The sequence below is a fragment of the Chlorocebus sabaeus genome, chromosome 20 (assembly GCF_047675955.1).
Source record: "Chlorocebus sabaeus isolate Y175 chromosome 20, mChlSab1.0.hap1, whole genome shotgun sequence".
In the NCBI taxonomy this organism is placed as follows: Eukaryota; Metazoa; Chordata; class Mammalia; order Primates; family Cercopithecidae; genus Chlorocebus; species Chlorocebus sabaeus.
The window spans coordinates 43,934,993-43,953,751 of NC_132923.1; the positions used below are offsets into that span (position 1 = coordinate 43,934,993).

At 37.0% G+C, this 18,759-nt stretch overlaps 1 protein-coding gene and 1 pseudogene across 6 annotated transcripts in view; both read left to right on the plus strand.

The window, feature by feature from the left end:
- Positions 1–18,759, plus strand: part of EVI5 (ecotropic viral integration site 5) — a 272,724-nt gene that overhangs the window by 80,840 nt on the left and 173,125 nt on the right. For all 6 annotated transcript variants that reach the window (XM_073008577.1, XM_073008575.1, XM_007977947.3 and 3 more), the window contains 7 exons: positions 2,643–2,832; positions 3,759–3,983; positions 5,479–5,553; positions 9,740–9,865; positions 12,612–12,755; positions 13,684–13,773; positions 14,177–14,274. In XM_073008577.1, coding sequence (XP_072864678.1) covers positions 2,643–2,832; positions 3,759–3,983; positions 5,479–5,553; positions 9,740–9,865; positions 12,612–12,755; positions 13,684–13,773; positions 14,177–14,274 — 948 coding nt within the window. The remainder of the gene's footprint in view (positions 1–2,642; positions 2,833–3,758; positions 3,984–5,478; positions 5,554–9,739; positions 9,866–12,611; positions 12,756–13,683; positions 13,774–14,176; positions 14,275–18,759) is intronic.
- LOC119626537 (U4 spliceosomal RNA) lies at positions 6,773–6,941 on the plus strand (annotated as a pseudogene).

Sequence of the window (18,759 nt, forward strand, 5' to 3'; positions counted from 1 at the left end):
GGCTTGCCTTTTCATTTTTTAAAATAGTATCTTTTGAGGAGCACAGCTCTTTAATTTTGGTGAAGTCCAGTTTTTAAATCAATTTTTTCTTTTGTAGTTACTGTTTCCTTATGTCCTGCAAACAAATTTTTGCCTACCCCAAAGGTTGTGAATAGGTTTTCCTATATTTTGTTTTTAAGAGTTTTATAGTTTTGTTATATTTGGGCTTATCTATTTTAAATCATTTTTACATATGAAATAAGATAAAGCAGAGACAGTATCTTTAAATAGTGTAATGTCTTGAGATATTTTATTTGTAAACGTTCCACACAGCTTTGTATAATTGGATGTGCTATTTCAGTGTTCTTAGAAAGTTAACTGCTTAATCTTCTCTAACTCATGAATGCTATGAATTCACTTGATATTCATGCCTGTCCTAGAACCTGTATTAATAACTCAGCAATCCAAGACTTTTTGACTCTCTAAAAGCCTTCTATATAGGTGCTGCTTCATCTATACTTGGATTACAGCTCGAACTTAGGTTTGACTTAGGAAAACCATTATATTCTTTGAACTGCATATCTCTGTTGATAGTGATGCAGTTTAATTGAGACGTAGCAAGCAGTCAGTAAATAAGTGAAGCAGATAACTAAGATTCAGGTTATTTCAGTAAAATTTGTTTCTCTATTGCATTTACAATTCTTAGGGTTTAGAATCATGTGGAAAATTACCTATGTAAACTAATTTTTCCATAAGATATATTATGGACTTAGTGAAATAATATGTATTTTAAAACAGTATTTAAAGTAAAACATCATCATTAATTCTTTTTTCGTCTTTTTCTTTTCCTCAGAGACCTCGTTCTGAATTCTTTTTTTCAAGTAAAATTATTTATAGTAATTAGTTTATGCTCACTTTGGCTGTTTGGTATGTTTTTATGTTTTTAGCAATATTTGGGTTTGGTTTTTTTTTTTTTTTTGAGACGGAGTCTCACTGTGTCACCCAGGCCGGAGTGCAGTGGCCGGATCTCAGCTCACTGCAAGCTCCGCCTCCCGGGTTCACGCCATTCTCCTGCCTCAGCCTCACGAGTAGCTGGGACTACAGGCGCCGCCATCACGCCCGGCTAATTTTTTTGTATTTTTTTAGTAGAGTCGGGGTTTCACCGTGTTAGCCAGGATGGTCTCGATCTCCTGACCTCGTGATCCGCCCGTCTCAGCCTCCCAAAGTGCTGGGATTACAGGCTTGAGCCACCGCGCCCGGCCTTTAGCAATATTTGGGAAATTTTATTTTAATTATTGTTGCCATGAAAATATATTAAAATTTCCCTCAATAAGGATAGAATTTGTTTAGTTTATACTATTGTGTTATTGAATATGACATACCTGGAATTTGGAATTTTAAAATTTGGACTTAGGATTTTATTTCACTTTGATAGTTAATATGCTTTACATTGAGCTAAATGTTCTAAGGGGTATAAAGATGAGTAGCATATAAATCTGGCTCTCAAAGGGTGGTTCTATAATCTGTTAAATAGGATTTGACCTCTGTATGTTTATTTTCTTTCTCAGCTTTTGTATTTTATGAATTAGTATTGTGAGCATTTGTTGTACCCAAAGCAGATGACTTTTCCTGAAGAATTACTGGAAGTGAGTAGTAGCTGTGTTAAATAATGATAGAGCCACATTTTCCACCTTCCTTTTAGCTGGTGCATATGTGAAAGAAATAAAGACTTAATGTAGTGATTAGTCATGGATTGGATCTTGGAAATTATCTTAACCCATCTTTGAACAGATAAGGAGGAGGCCTAACATGGGGTTGCAAGCTCAAAAGTCAACAGGGATCTTATGAGTGAGGAGGTCCCAGTTTAACAGTGTAAGCCTAGTAATAAATAGCAGCGTTAGCTGGCCTGAGTTTTAGGGGAAACTGTAGGGATTATGGAAAGTGAGCAGATTAAAGTCCTTCCGCGTTTGAAGGAAGAAGCTCCCACGCAGCTATATCCTGTTTTTACTGTGCAGAAATATGGACCGGTTTTGCCTTATCTTTTTATTTTTCAAGATAATCTAGAATTATAAAGTATAAATGCATATAAACAAATACGTGAAATCCTCCAATTTTAATATATTAGTAATAGCTCAGTTTTTATACAAACACTGCATGGGCTAAATACTTTTTGGGCAGATTGGTTATGCATATGTGAAGAGAAATGAAAAAAGAAAAGTGATTTGGTTAATTTTGGGGGCTCTGCCTTACTTTTAAACCTTAGACACATTGTAAACATTTTAGGATTAGTTATTTCATAGATTTGTTATACCTCTTCCAAGTATAAGTTCTTTTTTCCTGAAGCCTACCCAAATACTTTTCTCATCAGATTTCCCCTAATTTGAATTTTTAATGGAGATGAAGGGAAATTATAATGGGGCTAGTAGCTCAAAAAGTTGTAACATAATTTGCTTTTTCAAATTTTCAAACTACTATGATAGGTGAAAAAAATATAGCGGTAATTTTATTGATGCTGACCAAAATTTATTTAAATTACGTATATTATTAAAACTATATTTTAAAACAGTGGTTAAAATTGCAGTAATAAAGCTCTAAGTATCATCACTGCCTCTTCTAATATCACTGTCAGATTAGATCTTGAACAGTTTTTAATTATGTTTTAGATTGTTAGAAACGGATAGTAAGTCTTTAAGATCTGTAAATGGGTCAAGAAGAAACAGTGGCTCTTCTCTTGTGTCGAGTTCTTCAGCCTCTAGCAACCTCAGTCACCTTGAAGAAGATTCTTGGATTCTTTGGGGAAGAATTGTTAATGAATGGGAAGATGTACGCAAAAAGAAGGAAAAGCAAGTTAAGGTATTCGTGTTCTTTGTTGAAGTTCTTATTCTAAAGTGCGTCAGACATAACTTAATAAAGGGTTAGAAACCGCCCCCCCCAAATATAACTTCCAAGCTATGTATTAAAGAGGTCCGCTTTATTTGTTTTTCACTTACTTGTACCCCTGGAAGTTTTAATTTATAGACATCAGTTGTTACAGAGGTCCTGATAATGTAGAAATATATAACTGAAAATTATTTTATTTACTTATTATTTTATAGAGACTCACTTTGTTACTCAGGCTGGAGTGCAGTGGTGCAATCATAGCTCGCTATAACCTCGAATTTCTGGGCTCAAGCTGTTCTCCTGCCTCAGGCTCCTGCGTAGCTATGACTAGTGTGTGTCACCACACCTGGATAATTTTTTATTTTCACTTTTTTGTAGAGATAGGATCTTGCTTTGTTGCCCAGGCTGATCTCAAACTCCTGACCTCAAGCAGTCTTCCTGCCTTGGCCTCCCCAAGTGTTGTGAGCTACCGCACCTGGCCCGAAAATTGTTTTAGAAGTTAAATTCTCTCATTTTATCGATTCAGAAATGAAGTTGTGACATAACTGCATTCTTGATAACAGTATTTTACATTTTTTTTTTTTTTTTTTGCCTTCAACAGCCCTTTGAATGATGGGTACTGTACTGTCATTCATAGCTCTGCAGGTTTCAAGTCCATTACCTTAAGAGGCCACACACTGAGGTGAAGTGACCATTATTAATCCCCTGACCAGAACAGGATACACCCAGGGCCCAATCTTACCCTTGACTTACAGGGTTCCCTAGTCTTCTTATAAAGCTAGCTTTGTGAGTTAAAAATTTAATGAAGTCTACCGCTTCATTCCAACCCCCTAATAAGTCTTCCTTGGCTTGCAAGATAGGAGACTTAATTCATTTTTATAATTTTATTTTATTTTTAGGAACTTGTTCGTAAAGGGATACCCCATCACTTTAGAGCAATAGTTTGGCAACTTTTATGCAGTGCACAAAGTATGCCAATTAAGGATCAGTATTCAGAACTCCTGAAAATGACCTCGCCTTGTGAAAAATTGATCCGAAGGGACATTGCTAGAACTTATCCTGAACACAACTTTTTTAAGGAAAAAGATAGCCTTGGACAGGAGGTTTTATTTAATGTAATGAAGGTAAGTTTTATTTATTCATTTTTGAAATGCAATTAATTTCTGGAAGGTTGAAATTATACATTTTTCACGATGAGGCATGACCTCCCACCGCAATAATCAGTTGCTTTAGCAATGAAATTGGTTTTAGCATTATTTTTGCATTAATTCTGATGCTACATTACTGTCTAGTGTAGAGAACTTGTTAGAACATTTACTACATTATTCAGCATTAGTTGATGGAAATGGAATAGCTTAATCACATACCATAGAGGGATCCTCATAAAAATGGATAATTCACCATCTGTGAAGTTCAAAACCTGGGATGTGGGTTTCTCCTATCATCTCTGCATTCCTACAGTTAGCAAATTTTTCTGCTTGCTATGACCAGCATTGTTAAGAGCACTTAGCCCTTGAAAGGTGTACCATTGACATTTTTTCTTCAATATTACCGTTTCTCTTCCCACAGTTACTTTTTTTTCAGCTACCTTTATGAAATACTGATTTCTTGTTAAATCATTTCAATTTTACCAATCCTTTGCTTTAAACCTAGTCTAGTTTTATCTACATCAATATAAATTTTACTTGATTTTTTTTTTTTGAGATGGAATTTCACCCTTGTTGCCCAGGCTGGAGTGCAGTGGTGTGATCTCAACTTACTGCAACCTCTGCCTCCCAGGTTCAAGCGATTCTCCTGCCTCAGCCTCCCTAGTAGCTGGGATTATATGCGCCTGCCACTACACCCAGCTAAGTTTTACTTTTAGTAGAGATAGGGTTTCACTATGTTGGCAGGCTGGTCTCGAACTCCTGACCTCAGGTGATCCACTTGCCTCCACCTCCCAAAGTGCTAGGATTACAGGCATGAGCCACCATGCCTGGCTCAATTTTACTTGATGTTTAAGCCCTGTTACAAATTCCTGTATTTTATTTTATTTTATTTTATTTTATTTTATTTTATTTTATTTTATGTCTTTAGGAGCTACCAAGTTTGGATTGGGAAATTGTCAAAATAAAAATTTCATGTAATAAAACATTTGCTTTTTTTTTTTTTTTTTTTTTTTTTTTGAGACGGAGTCTTGCTCTGTCGCCCGGGCTGGAGTGCAGTGGCCGGATCTCAGCTCACTGCAAGCTCCGCCTCCCGGGTTTACGCCATTCTCCTGCCTCAGCCTCCCGAGTAGCGAGGACTACAGGCGCCCGCCACCTCGCCCGGCTAGTTTTTTTTTGTGTTTTTAGTAGAGACGGGGTTTCACCGTGTTAGCCAGGATGGTCTCGATCTCCTGACCTCGTGATCCACCCGTCTCGGCCTCCCAAAGTGCTGGGATTACAGGCTTGAGCCACCGCGCCCGGCCTAACATTCGCTTTTTAAATATGTATAGGGTAACATCTATAACAAGCAAGCAAGAGCTTTTCTCAAAAATAAATGGTCTTTTAATCTGCCTGTCTTGCCAATTTTAGGTTTTTTGGAGAAGGAAGGTATAACTTACCATGTATTTTGAACAACTTTTTTTTTACTTTTTAGGCTTATTCTTTAGTAGATCGTGAGGTTGGTTACTGTCAAGGAAGTGCTTTTATAGTTGGATTGTTGCTTATGCAGGTAAGTTAATATAAGTATTAAATATCCAATGAAATTCTTTATTAAAGTTGGATTGGAGAGTTTAAAAAAAATCTTTGTTTTTATTAAATATAAGTGGATATGGGTATTTTTTCCTAGGCATAATTTGAATACAAATATTTAGTTTGCACTTTAAAGATTAAACGTGTTAAAATAACATACAATAATATCTTACCACCAAATGAAATTTCAACTTAGTGATGTATACATTTTTACTACAATATTCTACTAAAGCTTGTATCTATAGTAGTTTAAAATCTTATTTGTTAACATTTAATGAAGAGTAATCTTTTTCTAACCAAGGAGGGAATAATTAAAGTGTTGGTAAGAAAATCTTGTTTATATTGTAGAAAATCTTTAGAGATTTATAGAGAATTTAATTTATCATGGAGCTAAAAGCTCATTATGCATACCTCACTGTATGCTCTAAAATAGTGGTACTCAGCCACTTTTACTCCGTAAGGATATAACTTTGTTATTGAGTAATTGTGCAGTGCGTTTGGGTGGGATGTTTTCAGAATTCAGGGGTAGGATAATCATAGCTTTGAAGGGAAATGGCATATAGTATTATCTCTTCAACTTTGTTGAAATGTTAAGTCCGTGTTACTCTTTATTTAGTCTCAGATTTTAGTCCTGAAAAGGAATCATGGAGATACTTGGTTTGAGACATATAGAGTGGTTTTGCAACTCAGTTCTGCACATGCTGTATGAATTTAGGCTAGATTATTTAACCTCTCTCTGAGCCTTAATAAGATAACACTATCTACTTTCAGATTAGTTGTGAGGGTTATTTGAGGTAATGTATGTAGAAGCCTAGCATGGTGTTTGGCCCATAGGAGATAGGCAGTGAAAGTTCAGTGATTTACCCAAGATCATGCATCCTGGTAGATAAAAGCAAAGCAGGAATCACAAACTGTTTCCTGATGCTTTGCTTCAGTTTCCCAACTGCTTTGAGTTTTAAAATTCTGTTGCTGTCAGGAGTATACACACCCCTCTTTTCTGAGTAGAATAAACCTGATGTCAGAGACACTGGTTAATAATAAAAATAATTTTTACTCTGTGTTATAGCATATGTAAGAACACATAAGAAGTGCTCCCAGTGGTTATTGATTTCTAAGTGGAATTAGGTTATAAATAATACAATGCAAAACTAGATTTGTTAATGTTGAGGTATAGTTGTTTAACAAAATTACGATTTTCCAGCTTTGCGCAGTGACAATATCGTAGCCAATGAGGTTTATCCGAGGCACAATTATTGCTAATTGAAATTACGATTTTCCTACTTTATGATTGTTTAGTACTGGTAGATCCTTCATTATCGAACTCAGACATCCTTATTATCAGTCTAGTGATTTTTGCTGCTGTTCTGTTCCTTTTATTTTCCTGTTAGCTCCAAAATGACCTTTTAGTAGTCATTTCTCTTGGGCATCTAAAGAGCAGTTTTTCTCTGCTTGAGGTCTGGATCTCTGAACAGCTGACCTAGCTCTCTAGGAATCCTGTGGATCCTGTGAATCCTCTAGGAATCACCGTTTCCTTCTAGACAGGGCAAGCAGTGGTGGTAGAAATACTAACTTCAATAAGTATTATTACCACCATTGGAGTAATAAATAATATTTTGGTGATTGATCTACTTAGCTGTTGTCAGTGGCAGCAATATATTAACACAACCATAGTCACTTATGACCCAGGGCCATAAGGTAGAAAAGCTCCTCTTTTTGTTTCTGAAGTTTATGCTCACATCTTATGGTATATTGTTCTCCCATAACTTCAGTTTAGAAATGTAACTCAGAGAGTCTGATAAAATTTGCAAAGTTAGTACGTATTGTATCAAAATGGTTAAAAGTGTTGGATATGTATGTTTTGTGTATATCTCACGCCTATAAAATTAGGTATATTGTCTGCATTAGACCTTTGCAAAAGACATGGATTCTTATCAGCTCAGAGTCACAGAGAAAGTATGTAGCAGCACATTGCTCTAGGACTCAAGCATCTTGATTTCTTTCTAATGGAAAGGAATGACTATAAAACAACTTGGTATATGCCACTCCGTGTCACATTTTTTCATTTTGTCACCATGGTTTCAATTTTTTTGAGAAGGACCTAGTGATACTTTTTCTGTCTCCTTTTCCTCTTTTGCCAAATTACCTCAACTTATTTTTTAAAATGTTGCCATTAAAAAAATTCTCCTCTAGTTCCCATATTAATGCTATTGCAAAGAGGAGAGGGAATGAAACTTGTTTTGATATATTCAGAAGAGAAGAAATTATTGTAAGACAAAAAGGGAAATTATAATTACATACTCCATAATGACATTTTGGTCAACAGTGGACTGCATGTATGATGGTGCGCTCCTAAGATTATAAACCCTATTTTTACTTTGCTTTTTCAATGTTTAGATATACAAATATGTGCCATCATGTTACAGTTGGCGTACAGTATTCAGTACAGTAACATACTGTACAGGTTTGTAGCCTAGGAGCAATAGGCTATATAGCATATAGCCTAGGTGTATAGTAGGCTATATGATGTAGGTTTGTGTAAGTGCACTCTATGATGTTCGTACAATGATTAAATCGCGTGAGGACATATACCTCGGTAATCTCTGTCCCTTTCCAGTGCTGTGGGAGAGAAAAGAGAACACAGCTACCTTAGGAGAGAGCCATGTTTCAGTGTTGAAATATTCTTAAGGGAAATCCAGATTTCAGCTAAAGAAAGAGAGCAACATTTGGAAAAGAGATTGAGGATATAGGTAGACTATTGTGTTCATGGTAGGATATGAGTTCCAGAAAATGCTGTGGAAAAGATTTAGGAAAGATTGGAAATGGGGTCAGATTAGGGGAGCAGTAAAATCATGTAGGATGAGAGTCCTGGGATTTGGGGCTTCTCGTAGTGACTGACATAATTCAGTGGGACTGTGGAGCTTGATATAATTAATAGAGATAACCTACAAAGTAGAATTGTGGCCATGTGTGTTGAGAGGAAGGAAGAAGTGCAGGTTTTGCCAAGAGTAACTCTTGGCTCCTGTCCGTGGCTGTGTCAAGGCCAGGGAAAATGTCTTATTATTAGCAGCAGTCTTCAGCAAGAAGAAGGCCTGGAGATCTTTTGGGATGTTCTCTTTTGAAACACACCGGTATAATGGGAATGAATGAGAATTAGCAAATTTTATTATTCTGAGAAAGATGGCTTAACACTTTGGGTAGTTACTTGCCTAAGTATTCTGAATATCTTTGTAGCTCTTTACAGAGCTTTCATATTGATTATCTTATTTGATATGATTTCCTGGTGATTTACACATAAAATGTGAAATTGGTAACTTTAAACCCCAATTTCAGATAATATGAAAACATAATTAACATGTCCTTTTAATACTTGCACCATGTCATATGACTTTTTGCTCAGAATCTTCAAAAAGCCTTCTCTCTCGCTTAAGGTAAAAGTCAAAATCCTTACCATGGCCTCTACAGCCCTCTGCATTTTGGTTCCCTGTTAGTTCTCCTCCATGACGTAAGCTTCACTCATAGTATTCTAATTTAGTAGTTCTCTATTTGCTGTTTCTTGAGCATGCCAAGTGTGATTCCATTTTAGGACCTTTGTACTCTTTGGTCTTCTGGAACTGTTCTTTCCTCAAATGCTCCCTTGCTTTCTTCAGGATTCTGCTCAACTGTTACCGTATCAGGGGACCTTTCCTGATCTACATCAATAGCCGTGTGTCTCCCCAGCATTCCCTGTTACCCTACATTATTTTATTTCTGTAGCATCTGTCACCATCTGACATACATATTAGTTGATTTATTCCATTTCTTGTCTGCCTCCCTCCATTAGAAAGTTCAGATTCCTTGAGAATAGAGATTGTGTTTATTTTGTTCACTGCTGTATACCCAGAGAGAGAAAAGTATCTGGCTATAAATCAGTATTTGTTGGTTGAATTAATGAATGAGGCAAGTTGAGACAGTTGGTTTCAGAGATTGTAAGATTTGTTTAACTTCTCGTTCTTGGTGATGGAATGGGAGACTAGAACTTTCTGATTCTTAGCTAATTGCTCTTAGCATTGCAGCACACAGCCACTCAAACAGTGCTTATGGTTGGCTGGGTACTTAGTTTAAATATCATTGGTTTATTTGTGTATCATAGAACATTAACCTATGTTGTTTTTTTCCTTCCAATGTAGATGCCAGAAGAAGAAGCTTTCTGTGTATTTGTTAAATTAATGCAAGATTATAGACTTCGTGAACTTTTTAAACCAAGTATGGCAGAATTGGGCCTTTGTATGTACCAGTTTGAATGTATGATACAGGTAAAAGTGCAGTGTTGATAAAAAGGCATATTGCCGTTGTATTTTTTATATCTTGTTCTGAGTGCCAACTGATCAAATTTAATGTTAAAAGCATTAAAGCACTTGAATGTGTAAGTGGTTTCATTACATGATTTTTTTTTTGGTTGGTTTATGTATGATTTGACCCTTCACATTAGGTAGATCACAGTCTAGAACTTGACTCCAGTTTTCGTATTCAATCCTTAAGCATTTCTGCCAAATGTACTATACACCCCTTACGTAAGCACATGAATTTCCTTATTGTATCCTATTATTGTTACGTGGTCTAAGCTCTCTTACAGGAGCTTTGTGATATTATCACACTGACATCAGTTCCCTTATTTTGAGACTCTATCTCTTTGAGTCCTCTCCTCTGCCTTTTTACTTTTATTTTATTTTTATTTTTTACTAGCCCGTAATTTTTTTTCCTGTATTGTTTTCTTTTTATGTTGCTAGTTTAAGACTCAAGTTATCTAGTGACTGAATGAAGGTGGAGAGAATAGGAGCAGAATCAAAATCAAGGGAAAAATACCTTTGAAGTATTTTACCTTTCTGGATTTAATTTTTATATTTTGTATATTTAAGTTTGCTATAATGTAAATATTTTCACTTATTTAAATTTCAATTTCAATTAAATGAGCAGAATTTAAGAAAATAGGTTAATGAATCGGCTGTCATGGGAGCCATTTTTATTAGTTTCCTGTCTCCTGGCAGCCTTATAAACTCCAATTTTTTCTATCTATGGTGGGAGCAAGGGGATATGTAAAATGTTCTTACATTTTATTTTTTATTTATTCAGTTATTTATTTTTGAGATGGAGTCTCGCTTTGTGGCCCAGGCTGGAGTGCAGTGGCGCAGTCTCGGTTCACTGCAGGCTCTGCCCCCTGGGTTCATACCATTCTTCTGCCTCAGCTTCTGGAGTAGCTGGGACTGCAGGTGCCCACCACCACAACCGGCTAATTTTTTGTATTTTTAGTAGAGACGGGGTTTCACCGTGTTAGCCAGGATAGTCTCGATCTCCTGACCTCGTGATCTGCCCACTTTGGCCTCCCAAAGTGTTGGGATTACAGGCGTGAGCCACTGCCATGCCCAGCTGATTTTTTAATTGACATACAATAGTTGTACATTATGGAGTACATATTTTTTGTTTCTGTATATTTTAAAGAAAAAGCCAGAATAGGTCTTGAGATGAATTTTTTTTTTTTTTTCCTGAGACAGAGTCTAGCTCTGTCACCCAAACTGAAGTACAATGACACAGTCATGGTTCACTGCCTCCTTGACCTCCTGGGCTCAAGCCATCCTCCTACCTCAGCCTTCTGTGTAGCTGAAACTACAGGTGTATACCACTGCAACTGAATAGTTTTTTATTTATTTTTATTTTTTATTTTTTAATTTTTTGTAGAGACAGGGTTTCACTATGTTGTCCAGGTTGGTGTTGAACTCCTGGGCTCAAGTGGTCTTCCTATCTAAGCCTCCCAAAGTGCTGGGATTACAGGCATGAGCCGCTGTGGCTGGACTTGAGATTATTCTTAATTAATTCTTTTCTGAAATAGTAAGCTTGTTTTTAGCAACCTTAAACTCTCTTAATGTTATATATATATATATATATATTTTTTTTTTTTTGAGACAGAGTCTCGCTGTGTCACCCAGGCTGGAGTGCAGTGGCGCGATCTCGGCTCACTGCAAGCTCCGCCTCCCGGGTTTTACGCCATTCTCCTGCCTCAGCCTCCGAGTAGCTGGGACTACAGGCGCCTGCCACCACGCCCGGCTAGTTTTTTGTATTTTTAGTAGAGACGGGGTTTCACGGTGTTAGCCAGGATGGTCTCGATCTCCTGACCTCGTGATCCACCCGCCTCGGCCTCCCAAAGTGCTGGGATTACAGGCTTGAGCCACCGCGCCCGGCTATATTTTTCAATTAATGTGTAATTTATGGCTGGATGCAGTGGCCCATGCCTCTAATCCCAGCACTTTAGGAGGCTGAGGTGGACAGATCACTTGAGCCTAGGAGTTTGAGACCAGCCTGGGCAACATGGCAAAACCTTGTCTCTACTAAAAATAAAAAAAAAATTAGCTGGGTATGGTGGTGTGCACCTGTAGGCCCAGCTGCCTGGGAGGCTAAGATGAGAGGATTGCTTCAACTTGGGAGGATTGCTTCAGCTTGGGAGGCAGAGGTTGCAGTGAGCCAAGATGACACCACTGCACCCTAGCCTGAGTGACAGAGTGAGACCCTGTCTCAAAAAAAAAAAAGTCTTATTTATGTTTTGAATTACTAGACTTGCTGAAACATCTGTATTTTGAGTATTTTTCCTATTCTTTAGGAAGGTAAGAATGATCAATGGTAGATAGTGCCTGAAAGTATTTTAACATGACATTTCTTTTCTTTTTAAATGTCTTTTTGAAATATTATAGTTGATAGAAAAGTATAGAAAATGTCAGTCACTCTTGTATCCACCAACAGGATTAAACAAATATAAAACTTTTATTGCTTTCTTTTTATTAATAAATTAAATGTTATACTCAAAATTCCAACTTCGCATTCTTTTCCCCTTCTTTCTTTCCTAGATACTAGCCACTGTCCCAAATGTTTCAATTTCTGTGTCTTACGTTTTCCATATGATGCTTGATCTAATCTTTGTGTTTGGTATAGGCTGATCTAGTATAAATATAATGATCTAATTTGAAATACTCAGTTTTACTGTGTTATAACTAACTGTTTTCTTCTCTTTAGGAGCATCTTCCAGAGCTCTTTGTACATTTTCAATCTCAGAGTTTTCATACTTCAATGTATGCATCATCCTGGTTTCTGACTATCTTTCTTACAACTTTTCCACTACCAATTGCAACAAGGATTTTTGATATCTTTATGTCTGAGGTAAGCTAATGGGCAGACAAAGAGCAGGAGCTGAGCAAAGGGGTCACTGAGTTAGTGAGAGCAGGGCAATGAGGAGAGCAATGAAGGAAAGCCATGTGTCCCATGCAAAGCTGCTTACATGGATAATCCCATTTAAACCTTATAATAACCCTATCAGGTAGATACTGTTTTTATTCCATTTGTTAGATGATAGATGAGGAAGTTGAGACTTAGAGAAAGGTTAAGTAGCGTGTCTGTGGACACACAATACATAAGTGGTGTTGTAACAAGGATTCAAACATAGGCAGTTTGGAGCCTACACTGTTAATCATACCTCTTTATCACCTCCTAACTAATACAGTGAAAGCTTGTGAGAGGTAAAATATTTGTCTTACAGTTAAAATTGTTGCAATGCATCTGTCATCCAAAGAGTAAGAAGTAATAAGCATTTTTCTTCTATTCTGTGAACACATTGCAGGTTATTGTCCTTTTGTCAGTAGTACATAGAGGTAATCCTTTATTTTCTAGTCTGTGAACTCAGTGTTGCTATTAATTACATCTTGGGAAAATCAATTTGTATTACCTATCTAAATTAGTTCAAATCACAGTTGGCCAACTGTGATTCATGTCCCAATCAGATGGACAGATTTTTGTGCCAAATCTGTCCTTCCACACCTGTTTTTTATAAAGTTTTCCTAGAACACAACCCTGCCCATTTATTTATATGTTGTGTATGTCTGCTTTGGGGTTGTAGTGACAGAGCTGAGTAATTTTGACAGACAGTATAGCCCATCAAATCTAAAATATTTGCTTACTGACTCTTGACAGAAAATGTTTACCAGCCTCTAGTTTAGATCCCTAAATGCTTACCTTAGTATTATTTCAAATGACTTGTTTTTGTTGATGGAAGAGTAAGATAAATTTAGATTTATTTAATTTGTTTTCTTAGGGTTTAGAAATAGTGTTTCGTGTAGGATTAGCACTTCTTCAGATGAATCAGGCAGAACTGATGCAACTTGACATGGAAGGGATGTTACAGGTAAGTTCATAATTCCTTTTTTTTGTTTGTTTGTTTTTGAGATAGGGTTTCACTCTGTTGCCCAGGCTGGAGTGCAGTGGCATGATCTCGGCTCACTGCAACCTCCACCTCCCAGGTTCAAGTGATCCTTCCCCCGCCTCAGCCTCCTATGTAGCTAGAATTACAAGCGTGCACCACTACACCCGGCTAAGTTTTGTATTTTTAGTAGAAACAGGGTTTCACCACGTTGGCCAGGCTGGTCTTGAACTCCTGACCTGAAGTGATCCGCCTGCCTCAGCCTCCCAAAGTGCTTCGATTACAAGCATGAGCCACCATGCCCAGCCCATAATTTCTTGAATGTCTTTGGATTTCACTATTAACAGCACTTAAGTCATTCTTATGTTTTTCTTTTATTGTATCTTAGCACTTTCAAAAGGTCATTCCACATCAGTTTGACGGTGTCCCAGACAAGCTAATCCAAGCAGCTTACCAAGTCAAATACAACTCAAAGAAAATGAAAAAGTAAGTATTTTATATTTTTGTTGGAAATTCAGTGGAAGTTGCAAAACATTCTAGTGATACAGTTTTCCTCCTTAGATTATAGAACTGTTTTATTTTCTTTGGTGGTATTAGTTTCATTATAACATAAAGCTAATATTAGAATATACTGCTTTTAATAGCGGTGCGTGGGACTAGCATGTACTACCTTTAAAACTTTCCTCCTTTTACGTGTTGACTAGAATTAGGAGCCTGGAATGGATATACATATATGAGGATGCTGTTATTTTTGAAACCACTTTTCTGGTGTGGTCCCATTCATTGACATTCTTTTCCTCTTAGTTTGACCCCAGAGTGTCACTTAAGTTCAAAATTAGCATAACCAGCAAGATAGACATGAGGTATGGATTGAGAACTTAAAAATTTATTTATTTATTTTAGAGACAGGCTTTTGCTCTGTCACCCATCCTGGAGTACAGTGGTGTGATCATGGCTGCTCACTATAGCCTTGAAATCCTGGGTTCAAGTGGTCCTCCCACATCAGCTTCCTAAGTACGGGAAGTACCCTGTCTCTACTAAAGTACAGGTGTACTACAGGTGCACACCACCATGCCTGGCTAATTTAAAAAATATTTTTGTAGAGACAGAGTCTCACTGTGTTGCCCAGGCTGGTCTCGAACCCCTGGGCTCAAGTGATCCTCCCATCTCAACCTCCTAAAATGTGGGGATTACAGATGTTAGCCACTGCACCTGGTCAAATTTTATTTATTGTGCTACTTTCTAATGAAGCTTTTTTTGGTATGCATGTCCTAAAAGTTCAAAATAAACAGTCTTGGCTCATTAGTTTTATTTTTGAAACAGATTAAGTGTATTAATTAAAATAATAGCCGTGATTTCTCTAGCTTCCATCACTTAATTCTTAACCTGTGGTCATGTACTTTCTATGGCATAAAATGCTTTAAAATGAAAACAATACTGTATGCTAGCAGTTAGCAGTTTCTTTTCTGCTGCAATATGAAATTACATTAACATGTACAGCATACTACTCCCATGGATATTCCTGCTCCACAAAGTATATTTAAATATGAGTGAGAATTTTGTTATTAAAATTAGTTAGCTTTTCCATGCACAAATGATGTGTAGTCCAAGCTACTCGGGAGGCTGAAGCAGGAGGATTGCTTGAGCTCAGGAGTTCACAATCAGCCTAGGTAACATAGTGATACCTTATCTCTTTTAAAAAAATTAAAAAGTTAGCTCTAATTGACAAAAGCAAGCTGAGCCAATTTTTTAGCTTCAACTTTTATTATTAATAAGTTACTTGTGATGTTTTAAATAAGCACCATCATGTTGATACTTTTTAAATAACTACCATCATGTGGAGACATCATATAGACCAAAAAGCTGCTGTGCCTTGTAACTGATAAAAATGAATTACCTCAATTTTTGTCATGTGGTAAAACCACATTGAACTCACACTAGCCAGGCAGAGAATTTATTTTACTTTAGAAGTCTGATAGAGAATGAGGTTCCTTAACCTTCTTGGTAACTAATTCTCCTTGTATAGATCTTGTCATATGTACAATCCATTTCTGAAATTTCAATTAATCCTGTTTACTTATCAGATTTCTGGCCCCCTAGTTCTTTCACTTCCTTATTCATGCTCTCCCCATTCTGCTTTATCAAGATCTCTAGATTGAGGTGTAAAAGCCTTCTTCTGATATGAACAACTGTACTTCCTCTGCCCTTTTGTTTCCTGTATTCATGTAGCCAATTGTTGTTGCATAATTACTGAGATTGCTGACAGTAAATTGTTTCCAGTGGCCTTCCATGTGTGTTTATATTGGCTTTGATTAGTTATCTCATTCCTCACAGTGGTTACTTCAAACCTTACCATTCTTCCCAAACTCCCATCCCCTTTTTGCCATACTTAACTCTCACCAGATTACCTTATTCCTAATTCAGCAATCATTTTCAAACTTCCTAAACTTGCTGTCTTCCAGCTTGTAGACTTAGCTATGTTCTTTTTCTTCTCCTTTTAGAATACAGAATTTTTTTCCTTTATAATGCTAATTCAGAATACACGATGTTACTCATTTCCATCTCTTCCAGCTCCTTGCTCCATTAACTATTCCTTCTGTCTGCTATCTTCAACCTCTCTCTCTCTGTTGTTTCATTTTCTTCAATCTAAGAAAATAATTTTTAGTTCTGACTTAGAAGCAACAAAATAAAACCTTCCTCAACATAGCATTTCATTTTCCTTTTATGAAGCTTAGCTGTGAAGAAAACAATAGATTTTACTCATTAGCTACAGGTCACATTCTATTTGCTTTTTTTCACTTGGGAAAATTTTCAGACATACAGAAAAATAGAATAATAAATATCCATTGCTTATTGTCCGCATTTAACAATTGTTAATATTTTGTCATATTTATTTTTTTAAAGTATTTCCAAGTAAATATTGTTAATATTTTGTCATTTATTTTTTTGAAGTATTTCAAAGTAAAGCTCAGAAATTGTGACACTTCACTCTTTAATACGTCAGTATTCATGTCCATAAAGTAGTTTGCCTCCTTTACCACATTGCTTTCACCACTTAACAATAATTCCATAATATTGCCTAATACTCAGTCTATGTTCACATTTCCTCAGTTGTGCCAAAAATTTCTTTGCCATTGATTGCATTGTATTCAGTTGTTCACTTACATTTTCAAAAATTTAGATCAGCACTACCTATTCCAATCTTCCTTTTTAATATATTGACTTGTTGAAGAGACCAAGTCAGTTTTACGGAGAATATCAAACCTGAAGGATTCATCTGATTATTTCCTTGTCATCTCATTTAACTTCTGTATCTCTTGTGTTTTCTATAAACTGGGAGCTAATGTGAAGACTTAATCTAATTAAGCATGAACATTTCTGGCAAGAGTACTTAATAGGTGATACCATGTACTTTATTCATCTTAAAAGATGTATAATGTCTGTCTCACTGTTATTAGTGATGCCATGATTGATGACTAGATTAAGGTAATGACAGATTTCTTTATTATAATAGCTGTGATGGCCCTCTTGGCACCCAGTAAGTACTTTGTAAGTTAATACTTTGGCATCGTAAGAATATCCAGTTCCTTATGACTTTCCACCTCTTGGCTCAGTCTGCTCAAAAGTATTATTGAGGGCCAGGCACAGTGGCTCACACCTATAATCCCAGTACTTTGGGAGGCCGAGGTAGGCAGATCACTTGAGGCCAGGAATTCAAGACCAGCCTAGGTAACATGGTGAAATCCTGTCTCTAAAGGAAGGAAAGAAAAAAAAAAAAAAAGACCAAAAATTAGCCAGGTGTGGTGGTGTGCACCTTTAGTTCCAGCTACTCAAGAGACTAAGTTGGGAGAATCACTTGAGAAGTCAAGGATGCAGTGAGCTGTGATTGCGTCACTGTACTTCAGCCTTGGCAACAGAGTGAGACTCTGTCTCCAAAAAAAAAAAGTATCATTGGGGATACTTTTCATGTTAAATTGTTTCATTTAGGATAACAAAAGCATGATTTTTAAAATGTCATTCTTCTTTCTTTTATCAGTCAGCTTTCTTCATAACCTTTTCTTCTTTAACTGCAGCTAACTTCATTCTACTGGAAACACATATAAACACTTCATTATTTCAGCCAGGCATGGTGGCTCACACCCACAATACCAGCACTTTGGGAGGCCCAGGCAAGAGGATCGCTTGAGCCTGGGAGTTTGAGACCAACCTGGGCAACATAGCGAGACCCCATCTCTGCAAGAAATAAAAAAAGCTAACCAGGTGCCTGTAGTCCTGGCTTCTGCATAGGCTGAAGTGGGAAGATGGCTTGAGTCTGGAGTTGGAGGCTGCAGTGAGCTATGATCACAGCACTGCACTCCAGCCTGGGTGACAGAGTAAGACCCTCTCTTTTAAACAAAACAAAAAAACTTCATTAGTCCCTTTAATTACCAAATTCCAGAGAAAAGAGTTAGTGGGAATGGTATTCTTTTGAATTAGTCTATTCTTTTTCAGGGGGCATTATTAAGGACTTACAGGCCTATATTCAGAATGTTTTAAGGTTGCAAAGTAAGTTGTGTTGAACATCACAAAATTTTGCCAAAGTGACACTAGTTTATAGTCTAACCCAGTAGTATATGAGTTCTTATTGTGGCCAGGTGCGGTGGTTAACACCTGTAGTCCTTTCACTTTGGGAGGCTGAGGCAGGCAGATTGTTTGCACCTAGGAGTTTGAGACCAGCCTGGGCAACATGGTGAAACTTTGTCTCTACAAAAAAATACAAAAATTAGCTGGGTGTGGTGCCACCAGCACACCTGTGGTCCTAGCTACTCAAGCGGCCAAGGTGGGAGGATCACTTGAGCCTGGGCGGTCCTGGCTGCAGTGATCCACGATTGTGCCACTGCACTCCAGCCTGAGTGACAGAGTGAGACCCTGTCTAAAAAAATGGTCTCATTGTTCTACTTTGTCATCAGTGCTTGATTATTCTTAATTTTT